At 36.9% G+C, this 27,862-nt stretch overlaps 1 protein-coding gene across 2 annotated transcripts in view; it reads left to right on the forward strand.

Annotated features, from left to right (window-relative positions):
• MNS1 (meiosis specific nuclear structural 1) overlaps positions 1-27,862 on the forward strand; it is a 54,090-nt gene that overhangs the window by 7,826 nt on the left and 18,402 nt on the right. For both annotated transcript variants that reach the window (XM_023255319.2, XM_023255320.2), the window contains exons 3-5: positions 10,529-10,656; positions 18,732-18,834; positions 27,457-27,686. In XM_023255319.2, the coding sequence (XP_023111087.1) occupies positions 10,529-10,656; positions 18,732-18,834; positions 27,457-27,686 (461 nt within the window). The remainder of the gene's footprint in view (positions 1-10,528; positions 10,657-18,731; positions 18,835-27,456; positions 27,687-27,862) is intronic.

Raw genomic sequence — 27,862 nt, forward strand, 5'->3', positions numbered from 1 at the left:
GAGCCAAAGTCTGATTCTTAATTGACTGAGCTACCCAGGTGCCCCTGTCTGTAGATTTTTTAAAAATTTCTTCTAGGTATTTATTTCTTCAATGCCCTTGTGGTTGCTTTGTAGCATGCTGGTTAATTCTCACAGTTTTGTTGTTTTCTTCTTGATAATTGGTAATTCCATACCATTATGGTTGGAAAAGGTGCTTGATATAATATCAATTTTGAATTTACTTACATTTTCTTTTTTATGTGGCCTAACATTGATCTGGTCTGGAGAATGTTCTATATGCACTTGAGAAGCATGTGTATTCTGCTATTGTTGTACTGAATGTTCTGTATATATCTATTAAGTCCACCTGGTTTAAGGTGTTGTTTAAGGCTGATGTTTCCTTATTGATTTTCTTATTTCTGTCAGATGATATAAATAGGGTGCTAAAATCCCCTACCATTATTGTATTATTGTTGATTTCCCCTTTTTGGTGTGTTAATATTTGCTTTATATATTTTGGTGCTTCTATATTAGATACATATATATTTGTAAATTTTATATTTTCTTGCTTGATTGACCTCTTTATCATGTAATGCCCTTCCTTGTCTTTTATTACAGTGTTGGTTTTAAAGCTTATTTTGTCTGATATGAGTATAGCTATACCAGCTTTCTTTTCATTTCCATGGAATATTGTTTCCATTCCTCACTTGCAGCTTGTGTGTATCCCTACTTCTGAAGTAACTCTATATAGTTACTTCTGAAGTAACTATATAGATGAGTCTTGTTTGTTTTTTGTTTGTTTGTTTATAATCCATTTGGCCAGCTGTCTTTTGAGTAGAACATTTAGTCCATTTATATTTAAAATATTACTGTTAGATCTGTACTTATTGCCATTTGGTTAATTGTTTTCTGGCTGTTTCTGTAGTTCCTCTCTGTTCCATTTTCTTTCTGTCTTTCCTTGTGGTTCATTGTCTTTCTTTAGTGTTGTGTTTAGTTTTTTACTATTTACTGTATTTACTTATTTACTGTAAGGTTTTGCTTTGTGGTTACTGTGAGGTAATTTATGTATACAACATATATAACATCCTATCAACCTTTTAGGTTGATATCAACTTGAACTTATTCCAAAATAGTACACTTTTACCATCCCCCCCATTTTATGTTTTTGATGTCACATTTTATCTCCTATTTTGTGTATCACTTAATTAATTATTGTAGTTTTATTTTACTGTTTTTGTCTTTTAACCTTCATACTAACTTTATGAGTTAACTTATATACTACCTTCACTACCTATTAAATTTTACAGAGAGATTTTTACTTTCAAATGTTTTTTGGTTGTTAATTAGTGCCATTTCTTTTCAACTTAAAAGATCCCTTTAACATTTCTTGAAAAACCATTTTAGTGGTGATGAACTCCTTTAGCTTTTGCTTATCTGAAAAACTATCTCTCCTTCAATTCTGAGTGATAAACTTACTGGGTAGAGTGTTCTTGGTTGGAATTTTTTTCCTTTTAGCACTTTGAATATGTCATGCCACTCCCTTCTGGCCTGCACAGCTTGGGCTGAGCAATCTGCTGATAGCCTTGTGGGGTTTTCTTTACAACAAGTTGTTTGTACTGCTTTTAGATTTTCTTTTTTTTTTTTAATATCTGAAAAATTTTTTAAAATTTATTTTTGAGAGAGAGAGAGACAGACAGAGTGCAAGCAGGGGAGGGACAGAGAGAGAGGGAGACACAGAATCCAAAGCAGGCTTCAGGCTCTGAGCTGTCAGCACAAAGCCCGATGCAGGGCTCAAACTCATGAATTGCAAGATCCATGACCTGAGCCAAAGTTGGACACTTAACCAACTGAGCCACCTAGGGCACCCTAAGATTTTCTCTTTAATTTTTGACATATTAATAATAATGTGTGTTGGCGTGGATCTCTTTGGGTTTATTTTACTTGGAACTCTCTGGGTTTCTGGATCTGGGTGTCTGTTTCCTTCCTTAGGTGAGGGAAGTTTTCAGCCATTATTTCTTCAAATAAGTTTTCTGCCTCTTTCCTTTCTCATCTCCTTTGGTACCCCTATAATGCAGATATTATTTCACTTGATTTTGTCCCATAGATCTCTTAATTTATCATCTTTTTTTTTTAAGAATTCCTTTTTCTTTTTGCTGCTCTGTCTGGGTGATTTCCCGTGCTTTGTTTTCCAGTTCTCTGATCCATTCTTCTGTTCTATCCAATCTGCTGTATAACCCTCTTCGTGTATTTTTCAGTTCAGTTATTATATTCTTCAGCTCTGATTTCGGTTTCATACTTTCTTATATCTTATATCTCTTTGTTGAAGTTCTCACTGTGTTCATTCAGTCTTCTCCTAAGCTTGGTGAGCATCTTTATGCCTATTACTTTGAATTCTTTATCTGGTAAATTACTTATCTCTGGATCAGTAAGGTCTTTTTCTGATGTTTTGTCTTATTCTCTCATTTGGAACATACTTCTCTGTATCCTCATTTTGTTTGGCTGTGTTTGTTTCCCTCTGTTAGGCAAAACAAGTACTTCTTTCAGTCTTGAAGAAGTGGCTTTGTGTAGGTGATGAAACTTCTCATTCACCATTGATTAGTTCTTGGTTGTCTCTTGAACCTTTGTGATCGTCTGAACAGCCTGATTTTTATTCTTGATATGTCTGTGTTGTTGATGGTATGCCAAGACCTGTCAGTGTTCCAAGGAGAGGAATCTTATTCAGCACCTAGTTTCAGGCTGAATGGAAGCCAGACCCTCAGGCAGCAGCTTTTAATATATGCAAATATATGCAGTCCTGTGGGGCTACAATTGTAAACTCTGTTGGCCTCCAGATCTAGAGATGGAGGTGTTCCCTGGGCAACAGTTGTAAAAACAGGGCTGCAGATGAGTATATAAGCTCCTTTCTGGGAGGTCTTGTTGAGCTGCAGTGAGGCCAACAGGATGGGCAAGAATAATGTCTCCCTACTTATGTTCCCTGGGAGTGCCTTTGTAGCTACTGTTTGTGTGGGAAACCTGAAGACTCTTTCTTAGGCTGGAGCTCCAGGATAAATAGGCCTTTTTCAAGGAAGACAGGGCGTGCAGTGCCCTGGGGGGTTGGCCTGCCAAGAACTGTCTTCTGATGGTAAGAGTCCCTTGGAGCTCAGGACCTTCAGCCCTCTTGGCCACCAAGGCCAAGTGAACAAAGGGCATTCTCTCTGTGGTTTGCACACACCTGCTCTGAAAGGTGCGCTCATCAGGTTCAGAAAGGCAGGGGGGAAATGTCTTGACTGCATGTGCCTGAAGGCGTCTATGATACTGTGGGAGAGTGCCCTGTCTCTGTGCCTGTATGGTCCCAGGTTGGTGGCAGGAGAATGTCACGACTGCTCCCACTTGCCAGTCCAAGCAGGGCATGGGGGATTGCTATGACCGCCCCCACTGCCCAGCTGCAGGAAAGCAGCAGGACGTCACTGAGGCCACCTGTCCCACCAGCCCCAGTGAGGCAGTGAGAGGGTGCAGCATCCAGTGTGCTACCCTGGCAGGTTAGGTAGAGAGCACACAAAAGGAGTTAGCCTTGCCTCTGTCTCTGGCAGAGTCCCAACTGTCCCTTACTTCTGCAGCAGATTCCCCCAGATCAGCAAATGAATTCCCTTCAAATTGGTGCTTTTGTGCTTGATCCTGGGATGAGTGAGACTGCAGGTGAGCCTTTAAAATGAGAATCTCAGTTTCCTATAGTACTTTGGGTCCCTTGGATGTCAGCCCTGTTGGTTTTCTAAGCCAGACATTTTTGGTGCAGCTCTGAAGTGTTGGAGTGCCTAATGTGGGGCACCAACCGCTCACTCATCTGGCAGAGGTGCTGGACTGGTGAGATCCCTCTCTGTTGTGTCTCCCTGCCTATTGGGTGTAGGGTTTTTTGGCAAGACAGTGTCTCTACCCCTCTCAATGTGGTCCTTTTATCCTTTGTTGTAGAGAAGCAGTTCATCTAGTTTTCAGATCCTTTTCAGAGAGAAATTGTTAGAAGGTGCAGGAGAGACATGAAGTGTCCCCCAAACTGAGAAGGCACTTGGAGACCGGAAAATGAAGTAGGCCACTCCATACAGTTTACACAGTGTTTTACTTCAGGTAACTTACTGACAGGGGGATTGGGTGGAAGACTGACTATTCACAGCAACTGCATAGTTATTCTCCGCCAAATCCAGACCTTAGTCCACAAACCTTATAGAGCAAAGGGACGCACAGAAGGGCACTATACTGAGATCAAAGGGTTCACACACACCGAAGAGAGCTTGAATGTGTCTAATTGACCGCTAACTTTTGATTAGATCTTGCAGCCTCACCTGTGCATCAGGAAGGGGAAAGACTATTATTTCTAAAAGATTAATGGGAGACCAAAACAACCTTCTCCCTATTTTGGTCTTGGTGGGCATTTCTAAGGTATGATTATTCATTTCCATGGAATGGCTACATGGAACCTGTAGCCCCAAGAAAGGTCATTGAGCAACCATGAACAAGATGGAGGGCTAAAGATGGAGTCGGTATTGTCAGCATTCCTACACAAATGATCTACAGGTAGCTGTAGATTTTGTGTGTCCATGGGAGGAGATGAGTTCAGGATCTTCCTATGCTGCCATCTTGGACCCCCTGATTTTTAATACAGTTAATTTGACATAGTCTGCATTCCATTATTCCCCCCACATGTGGTCGATTTCTTTAAAAATTTTTTTATGTTGAAATAGTTACAAATTCTTGGGAAATTGCAAAAATCATATGGAGAGGTCCACTGGGCACCATACAGAAGATTCCCCCGGTGGTTACATCTTGCATAACTGTAATATAATATCAAACTCTAGAAAATGATATTGGTACAATATGCATATATACCCATATGTCATTTTTTTCAAATGTGTAGTAGATTTACACAGCCACCACCTAATTCAAGATACAGAACTGTTGTATCACCACCAAGACCTTATTCATGCTACCCCATTATAGTCATATATTATCTTCACCACCACTGCCCTCCCCCCCCTTCCCCCCCAGCTGCGGCCACCGACTATGCCTGGCAACCATTGATTTGTTCTCCATCTCTGTAATTTTGTTCTTTCAGGAATGTTATATAAATGTAATTGTGTGTGATTCCATACATATGTGGAGTCATATGTGACCTTTAGAGTAGATTTTTTTCACTCAGTGTAATGCTTTTGAGAGTCATCCAAGTTGTTGAATTTGTCAATAGTTAATTCTTTTTTATTATTGAGTAGTAGTGCCTGGCATGGATTTACTGGTTGATTTCTTTTTAAATTTGCATATTATAAAATTAATTCTCTCTGATGTATATATAGTTCTATGGATTTTGACAAATGGATAGATTTCTATCTCTACCCTCCCAGTGTCATTCAAACACTTCTATCATCCTAAAAGTCCCCTCATGCTGCCCCTTTGTAGTCAGCCACTCACCCTTCTCCCCAAATCCCTGGAAACCATTGATTTCTTTTGTGTCCTGTTAGGTTCACCTTTTCCACAATGTCATATAACTGGAATTAGGCAATATGTTACCTTTTGGGTCTGACTTCTTTCACTTAGCAAAACAAATGTAAGATTCCATATCGTTGTGTGAATTGTTCCTTTTATTGCTGAATGGTATTGTTGTATTCTAGTATATGGATGTACCACAGTTGTTTGTTCATTTGCATGTTGAAAAAAATCTGAATTGTTTCCAGTTTATGGCAACTGTGAATAAAACTGCTATAAACATTTGATTACAAACTTTTATATGAACATAAATTTTCATTTCTCTTAGACAGATATCTGAGAGTAGAATGGTTGTGTCATATAGTGGGTGTATGTTTCACTTGATAAGAAATTGCCAAACCATTTTGCAGAGTTGCTGCATTTTTTTGCATTTCCTCGGGTGGTGTATGAGAATTCCAGTTGTTTTGTGTCATCACCAGTACTTGCAGTTGCTTTTTGTTAATTGAAATTATTATTTAGATAATTGTGGATTCATATGCAGTTGTAAGAAATAATACAGAGAGACCCAATATACCTTGCACCTAATGTCTCCTAATGGTACATCTTGCAAAACTGTAGTACAGTATCACAGGCAAAATAACAGCAATGATACAATCCACCAATCTTATTCAGATTTCCCTACTTTTACTTGTGCTCCTGTCTGTGCATTGGTGTGTGTGTGTGTGTGTGTGTGTGTGTGTGTGTGGTGTGTTTGGTTCCCTACAGTTTATTACACGTGTAGGTTTGTATGTCCAGCACAACAGTCATGATGCAGGGGAGCTCCATGACCACAAGGGTCCCTCATTTTGTCCTTTCATAAACATAACCATCTCTTTCTTGTACACCATACCTCATGCCTGACTCTGGCAACCACTAATATGTTCTCCATTTCTAAATTTTGTCATTTCAAGAATGTTACCTATACAACTCAACAATAAAAAGACAAACTCTTTAATGGACAAAGGACATCAATAGCCATTTCTCTAAAGAAGATATACAAATGAATAATAAGCACATAAAAGATGTTCAACATAATGTCATTAGGGAGATGCAAATCAAAATCGCAGTTAGGTATCCCTTCAGAGCCATGAAAATTGCTCTAATTCTTTTTAAAAAGGATAGTAAGTATCGGAAACGATGTAGAGAACTTCAAACCCTTGTACATTGCTTTTGGAAATGTAAAATGTTGTAGTGGCTGTGGGAGACAGTTGGACAGTTCCTCAAAAAGTTAAATGCAAATGCTGTATCACTTAGCAATTCTTCTACTAAACCCAAGACAATTGAAAACATGTTCACACAAAAACTTGTACATGAATATTGAAAGCAACATTATTCATGATAGCCAAAAGGTGGTTGTTGGAAACAACCCAAGTGCCCATCCACTGATGACTAGATAAAATGTGTTCTATCTATACAGTGGGATATTATACAGACATAAAAGGGAATGAAGTACTGATACATGCTGCAACATGGATGAACCTTGAAAGCATTACACCAAATGAAAGAAGCTGAGCACAAAAAGGCCACTTATTCTGTGATTCCATTTAAATGAAGTATCTAGAATAGGCAAGTCCATAGAGATAGAAAGCAGATTAGTGGTTCTCAGAAACTAGTGGGTGTGTGGAATGGTGAGTGACTGCTAACAGGTATGGGTGTTTTTTGTTTTTTGTTTTTGTTTTGTTTTTTTTTTTTTTTTTGGAGGCGATGAAACTGTTCTGTAATGTTAAAACTCACATCTACACGAAAACCTGCATGTGGATGTTTATAGCAGTTTTAATTGCCAAAACTTGTAAGCTACTAAGATGTCCTTCAGTAGATGAATGGATCGTTGATCCAGACAATAGAATATTAGTGCTAAAAGAAATGAACTATCAAGCCATGAAAAGACATGGAGAAACTTTAAATGTGTATTACTAAGTGAAAGAATCCAACCTGTAAAGGCTTCATACTGCATGATTCCAACTATCTACCAGTTCTGTATGATAACTGTAATGGTAGATAAATATCATTACATATTTCTCAAAACCACAGAATGTACAACACCAAGAGTTAACCCTAATATAAACTGTGGACTTTGGGTGATTGTGTCATTGCAGATTAATTGATTGTAACAAATGTACCACGCTGGTGGGGTGTTGATAGTGAAGTGGGCGGTGCATATGTGTGGGCTTTGGGTATATGGGAACTCTCTTATTTCTGCTTAGTTTTGTTGTGAACACAAAGCTGCTTCAAAAAAAATATCCACTTAAAAGTTCTGAAACTAGATAATGATGATTGTTGCACAACACTGTGAATATACTAAAAAAACACTGAATTGGGAATTGTGAAAGGTGAATTTTATAATATGTGAATTAAAGCACAATTGTAAAACAAGGAACGTGTTTCAAGAACATTATATAAATGGGCCCAAACAGTATATTGGGATTGGATTTTTTCACTCAGCTTAATTGCTAGAAATTCATCCAAGTTGTTGCCAGTGTCACTATTTCGTTCCCTTTTGTTGTCGAGCAGTCCTCCATGGTAGGATGTACCACAGTTTATCTCACTATTCACCTGGTAGCATTTGTCTGTTTATTTCCATTATTAGCTATTTTGAATAAATCTGTAAACATTTAGATACAGGTTTTTATTTATTTTTATTTTTTTATTATTTTTTAATATATAATTTATTGTCAAATTTGTTTCCATACAACACCCAGTGTTCATCCCAACAGGTGCCCTCCTCAATGCGCATCTGTCACTTTCCCCTCTCCCCCACCCCCATCAACCCTCAGTTTGTTGTCAGTATTTAAGAGTCTCTTATGGTTTGGCTCCCTCCCTCTCTAACTTTTTTTTTCCTTCTCCTCCCCCCTGGTCTTCTGTTAAGTTTCTCAGGATCCACATCTGAGCGAAAATATATGGTATCTGTCTTTCTGTGCCTGACTTATTTCCCATAGCATAATACTCTCCAGTTCCATCCACGGTTGCTACAAATGGCCGGATTTCATTCTTTCTCATTGCCAAGTAGTATTCTATTGTATATATAAACCACATCTTCTTTATCCATTCGTCAGTTGATGGACATTTAGGCCCTTTCCATAATTTGGCTATTGTTGAAAGTGCTGCTATAAACATTGGGGTACAAGTGCCCCTGTGTATCAGCACTCCTGTATCCCTTGGGTAAATTCCTAGCAGTGCTATTGCTGGGTCATAGGGTAGATCTATTTTTAGTTTTTTGAGGAACCTCCACACTGTTTTCCAGAGCAGCTGCACCAGTTTGCATTCCCACCAACAGTGCAAGAGGGTCCCTGTTTCTCCACATCCTCTCCAGCATCTGTAGTCTGATTTGTTCATTTTAGCCACTCTGACTGGCATGAGGTGGTATCTCAGTGTGGTTTTGATTTATATTTCCCTGATGAGGAGTGATGTTGAGCATCTTTTCATGTGCCTGTTGGCCATCTGGATGTCTTTAGAGAAGTGTCTGTTCATGTCTTCTGCCCACTATTTCACTGGATTATTTGTTTTTCAGATGTGGAGTTTGGTGAGTTCTTTATAGATTTTGGATACTAGCCCTTTATCCGGTATGTCTTTTGCAAATATCTTTTCCCATTATTTTGGTTGCCTTTTAGTTTTGTTGATTGCTTCCTTTGCAGTGCAGAAACTTTTTATCTTGATGAGGTCCCAGTAGTTTATTTTTGCTTTTAATTTACCTTTGTAGATGTGTCAAGTAAGAAATTGCTGCAGCTGAAGTCACAGAGGTTTTTCCCTGCTTTCTCCTCTAGGGTTTTGATGGTTTCCTGTCTCACGTTTAGGTCCTTCATCCATTTTGAATTTATTTTTGTGAATGGTGAGAGAAAGTGGTCTAGTTTCATTCTTCCGCATGTTGCTGTCCAGTTCTCCCAGCACCATATGTTAAAGAGACTTTTTTCCATTGGATATTCTTTCCTGCTTTGTCAAAGATGAGTTAGCCATACATTTTTGGGTCCAATTCTGGATACAGGTTTTTAAATAAACATAAGTTTTCATTTCTCTGGGATAAATGCTTAAGAGTAAAGTTACTGAGTTATATGGTAATTGTATGTTAGCTTTATAACAAACTACCAAACTGTTTTCCAGAGTTGCTCTATCATTTTACATTCCCACCCAGCAAACAATTTCTCACCAACATTTGGTTTTGCCATTATTTTTCATTTTAGCCATTGTAATAGGTTTGTAGTGATCTGTCGTTGTAATTTTAATCTGCATTTCCTGAATGCTAATGATTGTGAACATCTTTTCATGTGCTTATTCCTTCTAAATACAGAATCTAGTTAAGCCTCTAGATTCTTCTACCATTTTACCCATGATACAAAAGAGAAACAAGTTCAATGGTATCCTGGAGAAGCAATCAGTCAAATTCAGAATGTAGGACATTCTATGGGCTACATGTACTAATTTCTACAACAAATCAATGGCTTGGGGGGAAAATGTGTGTATGGGATGACTATTACAGAATGAAAGAGACTTAAGAGAACTAATAACTAGATGCCACATGTGGACCTTGTTTGGATTTTGATTTGAAAAAGCAAACTAAAAGCATCTTTGAGACAATTGGGAAAACCTGAAAATGGACTACAGCTTACTAAGGAATAACTGTTATTTAGACATGTTAATGGTATGGTTGTTATATGAGATGAAATTCTTATCAGGTAGAGATCAATACTGAATTACTTATATGGTAATGACATATCTAGAATATGTTTTAAATAGTCTCGCAAAAAAGAACAAAGAAAAAAAATGAAATTGGAGTAGAAGAGCAAAGAAAAAAGGTTGACAAAATATTGGTAGTTATTGAAAATGAGTGATGCTACCTGAGGGTGTATTTTAATATTCTTACTACTTAAGATGTCTGACATTTTCTATGGTAAAACATTTGGGAAAGTGTTGATTGAAATAGCGTTTTGTATTTTAAAATAAAACACAAATGGTTGTTGCTCCAAAGGCACTTGAAGTTTTCTGTTACAAAACAGAGTCTTCCTTGAGGAAAAAATATATCTGATTCTGAAGGACAAATAATTGAAGTTTCTTTTTTAAAAAAATTCAGGCAGAAGAAAACAAAAGATTGAGGGAACTTCAGATTGAACAAGAAGAAAAATTGGCTATGGAATTGGCCAAACTAAAACATGAAAGTCTAAAGGATGAAAAGATGAGGCAACAAGTAAGAGAAAACAGGTATCTTGGCTTTTATAAATTTCAGTTATTTTGTTTTTGCCTTTAAACTATTTATGTTGTGCTTGGCACCTGAAAGTGAAATTTCTTTCTTTGTATCATTGCACTTAGTTAATATTTTGTCTGGAAATGCTTATTGCTTTAAGTCCTGTATATATTCATTTGAGAAAAGAAGTTGTATTCAAAGTAGTGTTTAAGGTGAAAATAAATATCAGTTTCTTATCTTTCCTCTAAATGTAATTTTTTAAATGACCTAAAAAATAGACTCATGAATCCTACTCTTAAGTGAAACCTTACATAATTTAATTTTCCAGCCCAGTATTACTGGAAAGTGGCTGGTCAGCTATGGGTCAGCACCTCTAGTGATTGCCATAGAACTTCTATTTTCATTCAGCTGTAACTCTGAATATCTTTCCCCCATATTGTTTCAAAATTAATTTCCTTGTAACTTTCATGAATTTATAAAAAACAAACAAATTTAGTGCTTATTTAGGATATCCTTTCATATTTATGAATCCCATAAATGTTTTATTCTATAAGTTAAACATCCTTCATTCCTTCATTTGTTTCACATATAGTATAATTTCAAGCTTCACCATCCTGGTTCTCTTCTGTAGATACACTTTACATGATTATTGGTCCTTAACAAAATATTACCCCCATAATTATGTGTAATGCTCCAGGGTATTGCTTAATACCCCTAGTAGAGGGACTGTTAACCACATTGTTCTAAAATATGTTTCTTAATGTTGCCTAAGACAGAATTACTTATTAGGAGCAGCCATGTCACGCCTATACTTACATAGTTGAGTATAATAGAAATTTATTTACTTTGATAATTGTTACATTTTATCTTAACTGAGCCAAACTTCCTGTAGGATATTATATGACCCATGGGTGACCCTCAGGGATTCTAAACTTCATTAATTTATATTTATATGTTTGACAGATGTACCCATGTGTGTTTTTCTGGGTCTACAACTTTTATCAAATTCTTTTACTAATTCTTAAAGATTTAAGATTGCCACTAATGTCTTCGTATTGTTCTAGTCGCAAACCGTCTTTTTGGACATTAATTCCCCAATCATATGAGCTATCCCTTGTGGTTTTATGTTATCTGAAGATGAAACAAATATTTCATCATATTTTTGTCTAATTCACTGATCTAAAAATGAAATGGAGGAACTTTCTACTTCTAGCAATTTTTAGACAAAGTGATTCCAATAATTGCTCCCTCTGAGAACAGGTTATCTGGAGAAAGTATAAAAGCCAGATCTGGGAAAGAAGAAAACCTGAATGGTAAGCTTGGCATTTGAAGCTGCATTTCTTTTGGAAGCTTTGCTGATTCCAAAAGTATGGCTGAGAGTTAAGAAAACTGAAGCAGAGCTTAGCCAATAAGCATATGGCAAGGTGTTCAACATTTTGATGAACTTTATGTTTAAGATTTTTGCACCTTCGTGTATGTTTTACTTCACTAATACAGAATTCAATTTGATTTTATTAGAAAGAAACAGATGAAGAGAGTCATGTGCAAGCAGGCCAGTGGAAAATATCCAGAATGAAGCACAGAGGGACAAAAAGATAGAAAAATACAAAAGAAAGCTTGAAAGAGATAAGGGCTATGATGGAAATTCTAACAGATGTATGATTTTAGTTCTGGTAGTAGAAATAGAAGAGGATGATGCAAAAACAGTATTTGAAGAGATATTGGCCAAGAATGTCCAAAAATGATAAAAGACATAAAGCCACAGGTTAAAACACAACAAATGTTGAAAACTATACCTGTACTTATCCTAGTCAAACTTTTGAAATCCAACAATAAATAAAGCTATGAAAATCACAAAAGCAGCCCCTCAAAAGACTATTACGTTCAAAGGAGCAACAATCAGAAGTACAACTCGATTTTGACAGTAACAGTGAAAACGAGAAGTCCATGTATTGAAAGGGCTGAAAGAAAATAATGGCCCGTCTAGAATGCTATATTTTTGAAAATTTTCTTCAAATTTAAGGCAGAAGTCATTCAGCTGAGTGCTTTTTCAAATAGCGTATGCTACTTCTTAGCAGTGTCAAAACTGCTAAGAGTTTTTAATTTTGTGCATAAGCCGTGATGGAATTGTGACTGACGTGCAGTAAGGGACCAGTTTTCTGATCAGTGTTTTCATCTGCAAATTGGCAGTTCTCAAATCAAGGAAATGTTTTCAGTGGTACTCAGAATACATCCTAAGTGATTAAAAACCATGTATAGTAAGATTAGCCTCTTTAAATCTAAAAGAAATGAATTTTTAAAACCCAAGGTAAACTTTTAAGGCTCATTGACATTTATTTTGAAAATAATTGACTTTGAAAGTCATGAGATTCTTTGTTATTTGATCTTTGAACACATGATTTTTTAATCCAAGAAAATATGTAAAAGACAGTTTAATTTTATCACTGCTTTTACCTTGAGATGGGACAATCACTTCCTATTTTTATTTTTTTATTTTTTTAGTCACTTCCTATTTTTAGAAGTCTTTTTTAAAATTATACCACAGATCAGTAATTATATGTGTGATTAATAATTTCAGTGATTTAAAATTATTATGCTTAATTATATGATTAATTATACAATTTATAATTACATAATTAGCAGCTATACATGTACTATATAGCTAATATATAGTTTTATAAAAGCAAAAACAAGTATCTCATATATAATTGATAGTTAAGTTTAGCAAACACTGGCTCAAAGAGGAGACAGAGATAGGCTTCCTTTATTAAACACATAGCCACTTTGTTCCTGATGGCAGTACAGTTCGAACAGTCAAAGGTTCATAGCAACCAAGTGAATGCTGAATCAAGAAAAAGGCAACTTATAAATGGCAGCAAAGCTTTGTAGTTTTTTCATTTGTCCTTGCTCCATCCCCTCCCAGCTCCAAGGCAGGCTTGAAAGTAGTAGCCCATATTGTGAGTATCTGTCCCTCATTCTGGAGAGAGGAGAGCAGATCAGATCTTATTAGAAAATTATTATGTATGAATGTTTGAACCTACCTGGTAGCTACCTGTAGGATTGACACAAGATGCTCATCTCTGTTACATATAACTCCTAACCAACTCAGACTAGAAAAGCAAATTACATCTCTGATAAGATTTTAATATCCTTGGGGCACCTGGGTGGCTCAGTCAGTTAAGTGTCTGACTTCTGCTCAGGTCATAATCTCATGGCTGCATCAGGCTCTGTGCTGATAGCTCGGAGTCTGGAGCCTGCTTCAGATTCTGTGTCTCCCTCTCTGTTTCTGCCCCTCCCTGTCCATTCTCTCTCTCTCTCTCTCAAAATAAACATTAAAAAACTTAAAAAAAAAGAATTTAATATCCAGAATATATAAATGATTCCTACAATTCAACAGTTTGGACATAGGCAAAGTACTTAAGAGATTTCTCCAAAGAAGACAGACAAGGGGCAATAAGTGCATGAAAAAAACACTTAACATCATTAAGTCATTAGGGAAATTGATAGGATAGCTTTAATTAAAAAAATGGAAAGTAAATGCTGGTGAAGATGTGGATAAATTGGAACCCTTGGACATTGCTGGTAGGAACATAAAATGGTGCAAGCACTGTGGAAAATAGTTTGATGATTCTCAAGAAGTTAAATATAGAACTGCCATATGATCTATCTAGGTAGATACCCACAAGGATTGAAAATTGAGGCTTAATCAGATATTTGTACATTAATGTTTAATGCAGCATTATTCACAATAGCAAAAGGTAGGAACAACCCCGTTGTCCATCAACAACTTTGGTATGTATATACAGTGGAATATCATTCAGTTATGAAAAGGAATGAAGTTCTGATACATGCTACAATATGGCTGAACCTTGAAAGCAATATGTTAAGTGCAGTTAGCCAGACACAACAGGATAAATACTGTGTAAATCCACTTATGTGAAATAACTAGAACAGGTAAATTTATAGAGACAAAAAGTAGTTAGAGATTACCAGAGGCTAGGAAAAGAGAGGAATGGGAAGTTACTGCTTAAATGAGTACAGCATTTCTATTTCGAATGATGAAAAAGTTTTAGAAATAGTGATGATGGTTGTAGAACATTGTGAATGCAACTAACACCACTTAATTGTACACTTAAAATAGTTAAAAATGGCAAATTTTTCTTTTTTGTATTGTACCACAATAAAAAATTATAATATGAAAACCCTCAAACTTATGGCGTTTAGCTAAAGCTGTTGTTCAAGAGTAATTTATAATCCAAAATGACTATTAGAAATGAAGGCTCCATCTGGATATTAGAGGATGTACAGCAAATTTCCATCTGGAATGATTATAAAAAGAATGTAGGAAGAGAATAATAAGAGCAGAAACAAATGAATTAGAATGTAAACATAAAGTAGAATCAAAGCCAAGAATTGTGCCTTTAAAAAGGCTAATAAAATTGATTACCTCTGGTTAGAATGGTATAGTGTAAAAGAGAATGAATGCATAAATAACCAATTTTAGGAATGGATGATAAGATATCACTGTAGATCATACAAATGTTTACTAGATCATAGCAAGATATTGTGAATAATTTGATAAAAATAAATTAGAAAATTAGATAAATTCTTAAATAGAACTATTTACCAAACTGGCATATGTAGAAACAGAAACATAAATGTTTCTATAACTTTTAAAGATATTACACCTATAATTAATCTTTTTCACAAAGAAATCTACATAGCTAGGTGGTTGGTGAATTTTACCAAACATTCAAATAATAATCCCGATCTCACATAGTTTTGCAGAGTGGGAAAAGAAGAAACACTTTCCAATTGATTGTAATCAGATCAGTATCTGAGTAGGGTAAGAACCTTATAGACTAATTTTTCTCTTGAGTTTAGCTACTGTAATCTGAAATTAGTTAATATCAAATCCAACAGTGTGTGAGAAAGATAAAAATCTGACGAAATTTAACTTATTCTAAGAATACAAAGTTGTTTTAACATTAGAAAATCAGTAAGTGTAATTCATCCAATGAACAGAATATAATAGAAAAACTGTATGAGCAGAAAAAACCAATTGGTGGAAATCAACATCACTCTAAGATTAAAAGAGGATTAGCAAATTAGGAATAAAAGGAGTTTACAGTAACATCATACTTAATGGCAAACATTAAACACTTTACTTATATTAAGACAGGAATGCTTGCTATAACAACTTCTCTTAATAATTGTATTGGGGACACTAGCCAGTGCAATAAGGCAAGAAAAGTAAATGAAAGTTGTTAGGATTGGCAGTAAAGAAATAGAACTTTTATTATTACCAGATGATATGATTGTGTATCTAGAGAATCCAAAAGAATCTATGTATAAATTATAAGAATAAGTTCAGCAGTGTTGTTGGATGTGAGTCAATATACAACATTAATTGTATTTCTGTAAATTAGCAACAATTACTGAAAGTTTTAAAATAATTTGTACAAGAGCATAGAAAAGTAAGTAACTAATGAAAGAGGTGTAAAACCTCAACACTGAAAAAAAACTATTATCAATAGAGTTTTTAAAAACCTAAATAATTGGAAGGATGTGCCATGTTTATAAAATTGAAGACTCAGTATTGTAAACATGTCAAACTGATTTATAAGTTCAGTATAATCCTAATCAGAATCTCAGCCAGTAGTGTTTATTATGACATTTGACAAGCTTATTCTAAAATGTATATGGAAATGCAAAGTACCTAGAATGGCTAAGACAACCTTTAAGAAGACCAAAATTGGAGACTTATTCTTTAGGATATGAATACTTATTATAAAGCTATAATAATTAAGATGTTGTGGTTTTAGCACAGAATAAACAAATGGATTGATGAAATAGGATGGAACAGATCTTTTCAACCAGAAAATTTAAACCCTAATGGCCTACGGCATCTGTAATGAATTAACTTACTTCCTGTGGATCTAAAACAATGCCTGCTATGTACTGTCTATGAGAGAATTAAAATATAGACTCCGTTTTCTGTGAGGCTTAGTTCTCTTATGGAACCCCAGTTGAGGAATGATGGGATGGGATATTCAAAAATGGATCCATGCATATATACACACTTAAACTTTATGACACTGCAAATCCCTGGCACTACAATGGTAGTGCAGAACATTCAGAAATGGACATTTTTATAAAATGGTACTGCATCAATTAAATAGCCATATATACAAAAATGAACTTGATTTTTTACCTCACTCTACACACAGAATTCAATTCTTGAATGATTATAGTCTAAAAGTCAATGGTGAAACAAAATTTTGAGAGACTAACAAAAGAAAATAACTTTATGTCTGTGCAGTAGGCAACATTTCTTAAAACATGACACATAAGTCATTGACAATGAAGAAACAGATGGGTGAATTAGAAAACTTCTCTTCATCTAAAGAAACAGCTATAAGAGTAAGTACAGACTGGAATAAAATATTTGCAATGATTGTAACTAACAAGAGACTTATATTAAGAACATACAAAGAACTCTTCTGTAACAAGATGTAGACAATTTAGTCTAAAAGTGGGCAAAAAATTCTTGAACAAAAACTTCACAGAAGATGAATGACTTCACAGAAATGATTCAAACATATGAAAAGGTCTGAGTTTCATTTTATTAGGGAAACAAATTAAAACCACAGTGATATTTTACCCACAAGAGTGGTTAAAATGAAAAAGAATGACACGACTAAAAAGTGTTGCTGGGATGTGTAGCAGTGGGAGTACTGAAGCACTATGAGTGTAAATCTCTGTACAGAGCATGGAAAGTTGGCATTTTCTATGAAATTTGAATACAGCCTACCCTGTGACTCAGAAATCTCATTCCTAGGTATATATCCAATAGAAATCTGTGCATTTGTCCTTCAAATGAAAGTCATTTATTTGCATGTTAGTTGTTTGGAATTTGATGCACTTTGTTTTGGAGAGGTAATATTATAAATTGGGATTGGGTATGTACATTGGCTTACTAATATTAGTACCTAACTCTAATCCAACAAAAACTCTTGTAAATATGTCAGCTCCTTAGAGTAAAATATGTGGACTAACCTAGAAACTTAATCCTCATTTATATTATTACTTTTATGAAAGAAGGCAATCTTGTGTCCCATACATTTACAACTATAACAGTGAGGGCAAGAAGGACACATCACAACACCAAGAATAGCTCTCTTCCCTACCCATGATTGTCTCTTTGGAGGTTTAGGGTACTTCTAAATTGTTTATAATTAGGCGAGTGTCTCTGTTCTAGTAAGAATTAAGATGTGCTTTAAAAATTTTTTTTAAATTTAACTTAATTTTTTGAAACAGCATGCACAAGTCAAGGAAGGGGAGAGGGAGAGGGTGACAGAGAATCTTAAGCAGGCTCCATGATCCACATGGGGGCTCCCATGACCTTGGGATCATGATCTGAGCTGAAATTAAGAATCAGATGCTCAACTTATAGAGCCACCCCAGTGCCCCAAGATGTGCTTCTAAGTGACATCTAAGTACCCTTCCGACTCAGAATTCTCATATTCAGAAATATGACTGGCACATTAAAATGAAAAGTTGTGTATGGCATATTATTTTCCACTATAGTTAGGGAAGGGATAGATTGAAAAGCAGTTCAGAGGTTTTCTGAGGGTGATCATCATTTTTAACAGGTAAGTAAACAAGCCCAGAGAAGTGAAGCAAACTTGCCCATGGTCATTCCTCTCCATCATTAATCATCAAAAAATAGTCATGGCTTTCAGAGTGTTTACAACCCGTCCACTATAGTTCTTGTAGCTCAATAGTGTCAGTAGCTGGACAGAAATTTTAACCAATATTGCTAAAGCATCTTCTCTGAGTCAGGCACTGGCAAAAAGATTTTTAGTGATGATTATTGGAAATAAAACAGTTGTTTTGTCTGGAAAATTAATTATAATGCCTCATTTTCATTCTGATTTTTCTTTGGATGAAGAGAGAAAAGAGTATTACTTTCAAGATATTTAATATAAATATACATTTAGAAAAAAATTATTTTAAATTTCAGGTACAGATTTTTAAGATGAAAATGTGGTCCTCAATTTTAAATTTCTGTCTTTTTTTTTTTAAACAGTATTGAGCTCAGAGAATTGGAGAAGAAATTAAAAGCAGCTTACATGAATAAAGAAAGGGCAGCTCAGATTGCAGAGAAGGATGCCATTAAACATGAGCAAATGGTAATCATGTTTCTGGTCATTATGTTTTCTATATTTTTAGCTTCATTTAGAAAATCAACAATAGACCAATTTTTTGAAAATTGCTACATACTATGAAGAATTTACACTGCTAGATTTCTTAAATACTTTTATGCTTTTCAGATCCTTAGGTATAGAAACTCAGAAATAATTCAATAGTGAGCCTTGTTTAATTTAATATTAGAGCCTTTCAGAGACACAAAGAATGTGGTTGCTGTGTAGAATGAATAGCTATACTCAGTAAGTCTGAGCATTCTTTGTGGTCTCTGACTGATAATTCTTTGACAAACCAATACAGTACAAGTTGTTAGTATGATCAATTCATTTTAGAATGTTACTAGGTTTTGCATTTGTTAAATGTTTTAAAAAGTGAAGTATTTTATAATTTTAAGCAGGAAACTTTCGTGTTTTGTAAGTAGCTATCTCTTTATCTTTTTCCTCTATGTTTATTCCCTTTTCTAACTCCTGACATACTGCCAGATTCAGGGCAAGAGTTACTCTTGGGCAAAGGAGTTTTAGACACACTCACTAGTGGTGCTACAGTAAATGTAAAATAGGGTTTATTGAGTTAATTCTGAAAAGCAGCGTGCACACCATCACTTGAGCCCTCATGGTCCCCTGGAAAGGCTAGACATAGATGAAAAGGTCTGATTGCAATAGTACACAATCTTGTAAGTTCTTTTCTCTCGTTTCTCTATTAATGCATAGAGCATTTTGGTTGTAGAGTTTCCTCTCTCTTGGATCCCTTTCAAGGATTATAAGTTATTAAAGAGAAGAGGTAGAGGTAAATGTTGTGGCTTTTATTTATTTATTTATTTTTATATGAAATTTATTGACAAATTGGTTTCCATACAACACCCAGTGCTCGTCCCAAAAGGTGCCCTCCTCAATACCCATCACCCACTCTCTCCTCCCTCCCACCCCCCATCAACCCTCAGTTTGTTCTCAGTTTTTAACAGTCTGTTATGCTCTGGCTCTCTCCCAATCTAACCTCTTTTTTTTTTTTTTCTTCCCCTCCCCCATGGGTTCCTGTTAAGTTTCTCAGGATCCACATAAGAGTGAGACCATATGGTATCTGTCTTTCTCTGTATGGCTTATTTCACTTAGCATCACACTCTCCAGTTCCATCCACGTTGCTACAAAAGGCCATATTTCATTTTTTCTCATTGCCATGTAATATTCCATTGTGTATATGAACCACAATTTCTTTATCCATTCATCAGTTGATGGACATTTAGGCTCTTTCCATAATTTGGCTGTTGTTGAGAGTGCTGCTATGAACATTGGGGTACAAGTGGCCCTATGCATCAGTACTCCTGTATCCCTTGGATAAATTCCTAGCAGTGCTATTGCTGGGTCATAGGGTAGGTCTATTTTTAATTTTCTGAGGAACCTCCACACTGCTTTCCAGAGCGGCTGCACCAATTTGCATTCCCACCAACAGTGCAAGAGGGTTCCCGTTTCTCCACATCCTCTCCAGCATCTATAGTCTTCTGATTTGTTCATTTTGGCCACTCTGACTGGCGTGAGGTGATACCTGAGTGTGGTTTTGATTTGTATTTCCCTGATAAGGAGCGACGCTGAACATCTTTTCATGTGCCTGTTGGCCATCCAGATGTCTTCTTTAGAGAAGTGTCTATTCATGTTTTCTGCCCATTTCTTCACTGGGTTATTTGTTTTTCGGGTGTGGAGTTTGGTGAGCTCTTGATAGATTTTGGATACTAGCCCTTTGTCCGATATGTCATTTGCGAATATCTTTTCCCATTCCGTTGGTTGCCTTTTCGTTTTGTTGGTTGTTTCCTTTGCTGTGCAGAAGCTTTTTATCTTCATAAGGTCCCAGTAATTCACTTTTGCTTTTAATTCCCTTGCCTTTGGGGATGTGTCGAGTAAGAGATTGCTACGGCTGAGGTCAGAGAGGTCTTTTCCTGCTTTCTCCTCTAAGGTTTTGATGGTTTCCTGTCTCACATTTAGGTCCTTTATCCATTTTGAGTTTATTTTTGTGAATGGTGTGAGAAAGTGGTCTAGTTTCAACCTTCTGCATGTTGCTGTCCAGTTCTCCCAGCACCATTTGTTAAAGAGGCTGTCTTTTTTCCATTGGATGTTCTTTCCTGCTTTGGCAAAGATGAGTTGGCCATACGTTTGTGGGTCTAGTTCTGGGGTTTCTATTCTGTTCCACTGGTCTATGTGTCTGTTTTTGTGCCAATACCATGCTGTCTTGATGATGACAGCTTTGTAGTAGAGGCTAAAGTCTGGGATTGTGATGCCTCCTGCTTTGGTCTTCTTCTTCAAAATTCCTTTGGCTATTCAGGGCCTTTTGTGGTTCCATATGAATTTTAGGATTGCTTGTTCTAGTTTCGAGAAGAATGCTGGTGCAATTTTGATTGGGATTGCATTGAATGTGTAGATAGCTTTGGGTAGTATTGACATTTTGACAATATTTATTTTTCCAATCCATGAGCAGGGAATGTCTTTCCAGTTCTTTAAATCTTCTTCAATTTCCTTCATAAGCTTTCTATAGTTTTCAGCATACAGATCCTTTACATCTTTGGTTAGATTTATTCCTAGGTATTTTATGCTTCTTGGTGCAATTGTGAATGGGATCAGTTTCTTTATTTGTCTTTCTGTTGCTTCATTTTTAGTGTATAAGAATGCAACTGATTTCTGTACATTGATTTTGTATCCTGCAACTTTGCTGAATTCCTGTATCAGTTCTAGCAGACTTTTGGTGGAGTCTATCGGATTTTCCATGTATAATATCATGTCATCTACAAAAAGCGAAAGCTTGACTTCATCTTTGCCAATTTTGATGCCTTTGATTTCCTTTTGTTGTCTGATTGCTGATGCTAGAACTTCCAGCAGTATGTTAAACAGCAGCGGTGAGAGTGGGCATCCTTGTCGTGTTCCTGATCTCAGGGAAAAAGCTCTCAGTTTTTCCCTGTTGAGGATGATGTTAGCTGTGGGCTTTTCATAAATGGCTTTTATGATCTTTAAGTATGTTCCTTCTATCCCGACTTTCTCAAGGGTTTTTATTAAGAAAGGGTGCTGGATTTTGTCAAAGGCCTTTTCTGCATCGATTGACAGGATCATATGGTTCTTCTCTTTTTTTTGTTAATGTGATGTATCACGTTGATTGATTTGCGAATGTTGAACCAGCCCTGCATCCCAGGAATGAATCCCACTTGATCATGGTGAATAATTGTTTTTATATGCCGTTGAATTCGATTTGCTAGTATCTTATTGAGAATTTTTGCATCCATATTCATCAGGGATATTGGCCTGTAGTTCTCTTTTTTTACTGGGTCTCTGTCTGGTTTAGGAATGAAAGTAATACTGGCTTTATAGAATGAGTCTGGAAGTTTTCCTTCCCTTTCTATTTCTTGGAATAGCTTGAGAAGGATAGGTATTATCTCTGCTTTAAACGTCTGGTAGAACTCCCCTGGGAAGCCATCTGGTCCTGGACTCTTATTTGTTGGGAGATTTTTGATAACCGATTCAATTTCTTCGCTGGTTATGGGTCTGTTCAAGCTTTCTATTTCCTCCTGATTGAGTTTTGGAAGAGTGTGGGTGTTCAGGAATTTGTCCATTTCTTCCAGGTCGTCCAATTTGTTGGCATATAATTTTTCATAGTATTCCCTGATAATTGTTCGTATCTCTGAGGGATTGGTTGTCATAATTCCATTTTCATTCATGATTTTATCTATTTGGGTCATCTCCCTTTTCTTTTTGAGAAGCCTGGCTAGAGGTTTGTCAATTTTGTTTATTTTTTCAAAAAACCAACTCTTGGTTTCGTTGATCTGCTCTACAGTTTTTTTAGATTCTATATTGTTTATTTCTGCTCTGATCTTTATTATTTCTCTTCTTCTGCTGGGTTTAGGCTGTCTTTGCTGTTCTGCTTCTAGTTCCTTTAGGTGTGCTGTTAGATTTTGTATTTGGGATTTTTCTTGTTTCTTGAGATAGGCCTGGATTGCAATGTATTTTCCTCTCAGGACTGCCTTCGCTGCGTCCCAAAGCGTTTGGATTGTTGTATTTTCATTTTCGTTTGTTTCCATATATTTTTTAATTTCTTCTCTAATTGCCTGGTTGACCCACTCATTCGTTAGTAGGGTGTTCTTTAACCTCCATGCTTTTGGAGGTTTTCCAGACTTTTTTCTGTGGTTGATTTCAAGCTTCATAGCCTTGTGGTCTGAAAGTATGCATGGTATAATTTCAATTCTTGTAAACTTATGAAGGGCTGTTTTGTGACCCAGTATATGATCTATTTTGGAGAATGTTCCATGTGCACTCGAGAAGAAAGTATATTCTGTTGCTTTGGGATGCAGAGTTCTAAATATATCTGTCAAGTCCATCTGATCCAATATATCATTGAGGGCCCTTGTTTCTTTATTGACCGTGTGTCTAGATGATCTATCCATTTCTGTAAGTGGGTGTTAAAGTCCCCTGCAATGACCACATTCTTATCAATAAGGTTGCTTATGTTTATGAGTAATTGTTTTATATATTTGGGGGCTCCGGTATTCGGCGCATAGACATTTATAATTGTTAGCTCTTCCTGATGGATAGACCCTGTAACTATTATATAATGTCCTTCTTCATCTCTTGTTACAGCCTTTAATTTAAAGTCTAGTTTGTCTGATATAAGTATGGCTACTCCAGCTTTCTTTTGGCTTCCAGTCGCATGATAAATAGTTCTCCATCCCCTCACTCTCAATCTAAAGGTGTCCTCAGGTCTAAAATGAGTCTCTTGTAGACAGCAAATAGATGGGTCTTGTTTTTTTATCCATTCTGATACCCTATGTCTTTTGGTTGGCGCATTTAATCCATTTACATTCAGTGTTATTATAGAAAGATACGGGTTGAGAGTCATTGTGATGTCTGTATGTCTTATGCTTGTAGTGATGTCTCTGGGACTTTGTCTCACAGGGTCCCCCTTAGGATCTCTTGTAGGGCTGGTTTAGTGGTGACGAATTCCTTCAGTTTTTGTTTGTTTGGGAAGACCTTTATCTCTCCTTCTATTCTAAATGACAGACTTGCTGGATAAAGGATTCTCGGCTGCATATTTTTTCTGTCTAGCACCCTGAAAATCTCGTGCCAATTCTTTCTGGCCTGCCAAGTTTCAAAAGAGAGATCAGTCACGAGTCTTATAGGTCTCCCTTTATATGTGAGGGCACGTTTACCCCTTGCTGCTTTCAGAATTTTCTCTTTATCCTTGTATTTTGCCAGTTTCACTATGATATGTCGTGCAGAAGATCGATTCAAGTTACGTCTGAAGGGAGTTCTCTGTGCCTCTTGGATTTCAATGCCTTTTTCCTTCCCCAGTTCAGGGAAGTTCTCAGCTATTATTTCTTCAAGTACCCCTTCAGCACCTTTCCCTCTCTCTTCCTCCTCTGGGATACCAATTATGCGTATATTATTTCTTTTTAGTGTATCACTTAGTTCTCTAATTTTCCCCTCATACTCCTGGATTTTTTTATCTCTCTTTTTCTCAGCTTCCTCTTTTTCCATAACTTTATCTTCTAGTTCACCTATTCTCTCCTCTGCCTCTTCAAGCCGAGCTGTGGTGGTTTCCATTTTGTTATGCATTTCGTTTAAAGCGTTTTTCAGCTCCTCGTGACTGTTCCTTAGTCCCTTGATCTCTGTAGCAAGAGATTCTCTGCTGTCCTCTATACTGTTTTCAAGCCCAGCGATTAATTTGATGACTATTATTCTAAATTCACTTTCTGTTATATTATTTAAATCCTTTTTGATCAGCTCATTAGCTGTTGTTATTTCCTGGAGATTCTTCTGAGGGGAATTCTTCCGCTGGTCATTTTGGATAGTCCCTGGCGTGGTGAGGACCTGCAGGGCACTTCCCCTGTGCTGTGATGTATAACTGGAGTCGGTGGGTGGGGCCGCAGTCAGACCTGATGTCTGCCCCCAGTCCACCGCTGGGGCCACAGTCAGACTGGTGTGTGCCTTCTCTTCCCCTCTCCTAGGGGCGGGATTCACTGTGGGGTGGCATGGCCCGTCTGGGCTACTTGTACACTGCCAGGCTTGTGATGCTGGGGATCTGGCGTATTAGCTGGGGTGGGTAGGCAAGGTGCACGGGGGCAGGAGGGGCAGGCTTAGCTCGCTTCTCCTTAGGTGATCCACTTCAGGAGGGGCCCTGTGCCAGCGGCAGGGAGTCAGATCCGCTGCCGGAGGTTTGGCTCCGCAGAAGCACAGAGTTGGGTGTTTGCGTGGAGCGAGCAAGTTCCCCGGCAGGAACTGGTTCTCTTTGGGATTTTGGCTGGGGGATGGGCGGGGGAGATGGCGCTGGCGAGCGCCTTTGTTCCCCACCAAACTGAGCTCTGTCCTCCGGGGGCTCAGCAGCTCTCCCTCCCTTTGTCCTCCAGCCTTCCCGCTTTCCGAGCAGAGCTGTTAACTTATGACCTCCCAGACACTAAGTCGCGCTTGTTGTGGGAACACAGTCCGTCAGGTCCCTCCACTTTTGCCAGCCAGACTCGGGGGCTCTGCTTGGCCGGCAAGCCGCCCCTCCGCCCCGGCTCCCTCCCGCCAGTCCGTGGAGCGCGCACCGCCTCGCCGCCCTTCCTACCCTCTTCCGTGGGCCTCTCGTCTGCGTTTGGCTCCAGCGACTCCGTTCTGCTAATCGTCTGGCGGTTTTCTGCGTTATTTAGGCAGGTGTAGGTGGAATCTAAGTGATCAGCAGGACGTGCGGTGAGCCCAGCGTCCTCCTAAGCCGCCATCTTGCCCGAAGGAACTCTATCCACATCTCTCATGTTGTGGCTTTTAAAGTTATATTTTAGGGTAAAAAGAAAAAAAACAAGTTGCAGAAAAATCAAGTTGGAGAGAAATACACATCACAGACCGTCTTTATTTTTTAAAAACTGTATATTAACATATGTGTATATATATCAACACATATATGTTGATGCACACATACAATTAGAGGAATAATATCAAAATACTTAACCAGCACAATGCAACATAGGCATCTCATAAGAATAGATGCTGGCCACAGTGATGTGCATGCCTGTGTGTTAGTATAGGAAAAGTCTGAAGGGTTGCACAGCATGCTGTTAACTGGGATTGCCTTTCGCGTGGCAGGTGGTTGGAGATCATGAGGAGACCTCATTTCCTAAGCCATGTAGTTCTTTTCTACCCTTTCAAAAATAAAGTGGAACTGGGGCAACTGGGTGGCTCAGTTGGTTAAGCTGAGCTAAGAGTTGGTCCAACTCTTGATTTTGGCTTAGGTCATGATCTCATGCTTCGTGAGATCAACCCCACATCTTTGTGAGATTTTCTCTCTCCCTCTCTCCTCCTCCCCTCGTGTTCTCTCTTTCTTTCTCTCTCAAAATAAATAAAATTAAAAACAAAAATAAAGTAGAACATAAACAGTGTACTCTTTGACCAGTAGTTTGCAGTTTTATTCTGATCATTGAAGTTTTTCCAGGTAGTTGTACATTTAAGTCTGACTCCTGAAAGAATTGACACTATTTTCTAAATAAAGTGAGTCCACAAAAATTAAAGCCAAATAGTCCTAAAACTTGACTAGGTGTCGAGATACCTAGGTGCCAATATGGGCTCTGTCTGTCTGAGCTTTAGTCTTCTTAAATCTGTGAAATGAGAACATTGTATGTCTATTAAGTGTGTGGCAGTGTGTACAGAAATGTTTTTGTCATTTCACATTTTTTTAAAGAACCCAATACAACACGTGCTAAGAAAGTAGAAGAGAAAGAATTTTGGTCAAGTCATATTCATAGTGTATATGTTAAAAGCCTCAATTAGATTAGGAATGGCATTCACATTCGCATTTTAATCTTTTCTTGTCTATTTGATGCTATTTGGTATGTGATCATAATGGTCAAGGGTAATAAAAATTGCCTCAATATATTTAATTTACAACTTATTTTGTTAAGTGATTTCAAAATGCTGAAAACAAATAAGAGGTTTAACCTAGTTAAGAAGTAAGATTGTCTCTAACTCAGGGTATGGTCTTGAATGAGTGAATTAAAAGCTACAGAAAACAGGCACAATGATATATGTGACTCTTTTAAGTTAAAGTGATTATAAAGGGCATTTAATAAATGAGACAGAGACTTCAAAGGCTGGTGGCAAGAAAGAAAGTTTAGGCTGAGAGAAACTTCAGAGTTGCTCAGAGCTGGTTAATAGGAGACTTGTCTGAAAAAGAGTACAATCCTTACTGTAAAGGGCAGCTGATACATAATGGAGCTAAAAATTGCCTACGTGACTTTTAAATAAAAGGAAAAGATTACTACTGCTTTTTTTTTTTAAAAAAAACGGTTATTAATAAAGTACTTATAATTTTTTCAAAGTTTTGCTGTTTTTCAAATGCGGAGTTTTCTAATTTTCTCACACGTGGAGTTATTAGTTACACTTATCTTGTATTTCCTTGAAATCTACTTGAAGGAATGGGAAAGCATCTTTAGGGTTTGACTCATCATTCAAACCCTTCAAGTAACGGTGACTTACCTTTGCATTTACCTGGACAGATGAAAATATTTTATGCAGTATACTTTATAATATTCAATTTCACCAGTTTTGAAATATTCTATCATACTGCACTCACATTTGAAATTAGAAAGATGAATTTTGTTTTCATAACAGAAACGTGATGCTGAAATAGCCAAAATCATGATGGAAGAACACGAGAGAGCAATAAAGGAAGAGAATGCTGCAGAGAACAAACGGAATAAAGTAAAAGCACAGTATTATCTTGACTTGGAGAAACAACTTGAGGAACAAGAAAGGAAAAAGCAGGAAGCTTATGAGCAGTTACTGAAAGAGAAACTCATGATTGATGAAATTGTTAGGAAAATCTATGAAGAAGATCAATTGTAAGTTTATCCCAGTTTCTTTACATGCCTAAAAATTGAGATGAGATTTATGTCAGGCTTGTTGTGAAGAGGAGAAGCACCTGAACAGTGCTGAATACATACTAAGTCCTCAGGAAGTATTACGATCACATAAACGGAGTCCAACTCCTGTTTATCTTTGTGAGCATGATAATTAT

The sequence above is a fragment of the Felis catus genome, chromosome B3 (genome assembly GCF_018350175.1).
Source record: "Felis catus isolate Fca126 chromosome B3, F.catus_Fca126_mat1.0, whole genome shotgun sequence".
NCBI lineage: Eukaryota > Metazoa > Chordata > Mammalia > Carnivora > Felidae > Felis > Felis catus.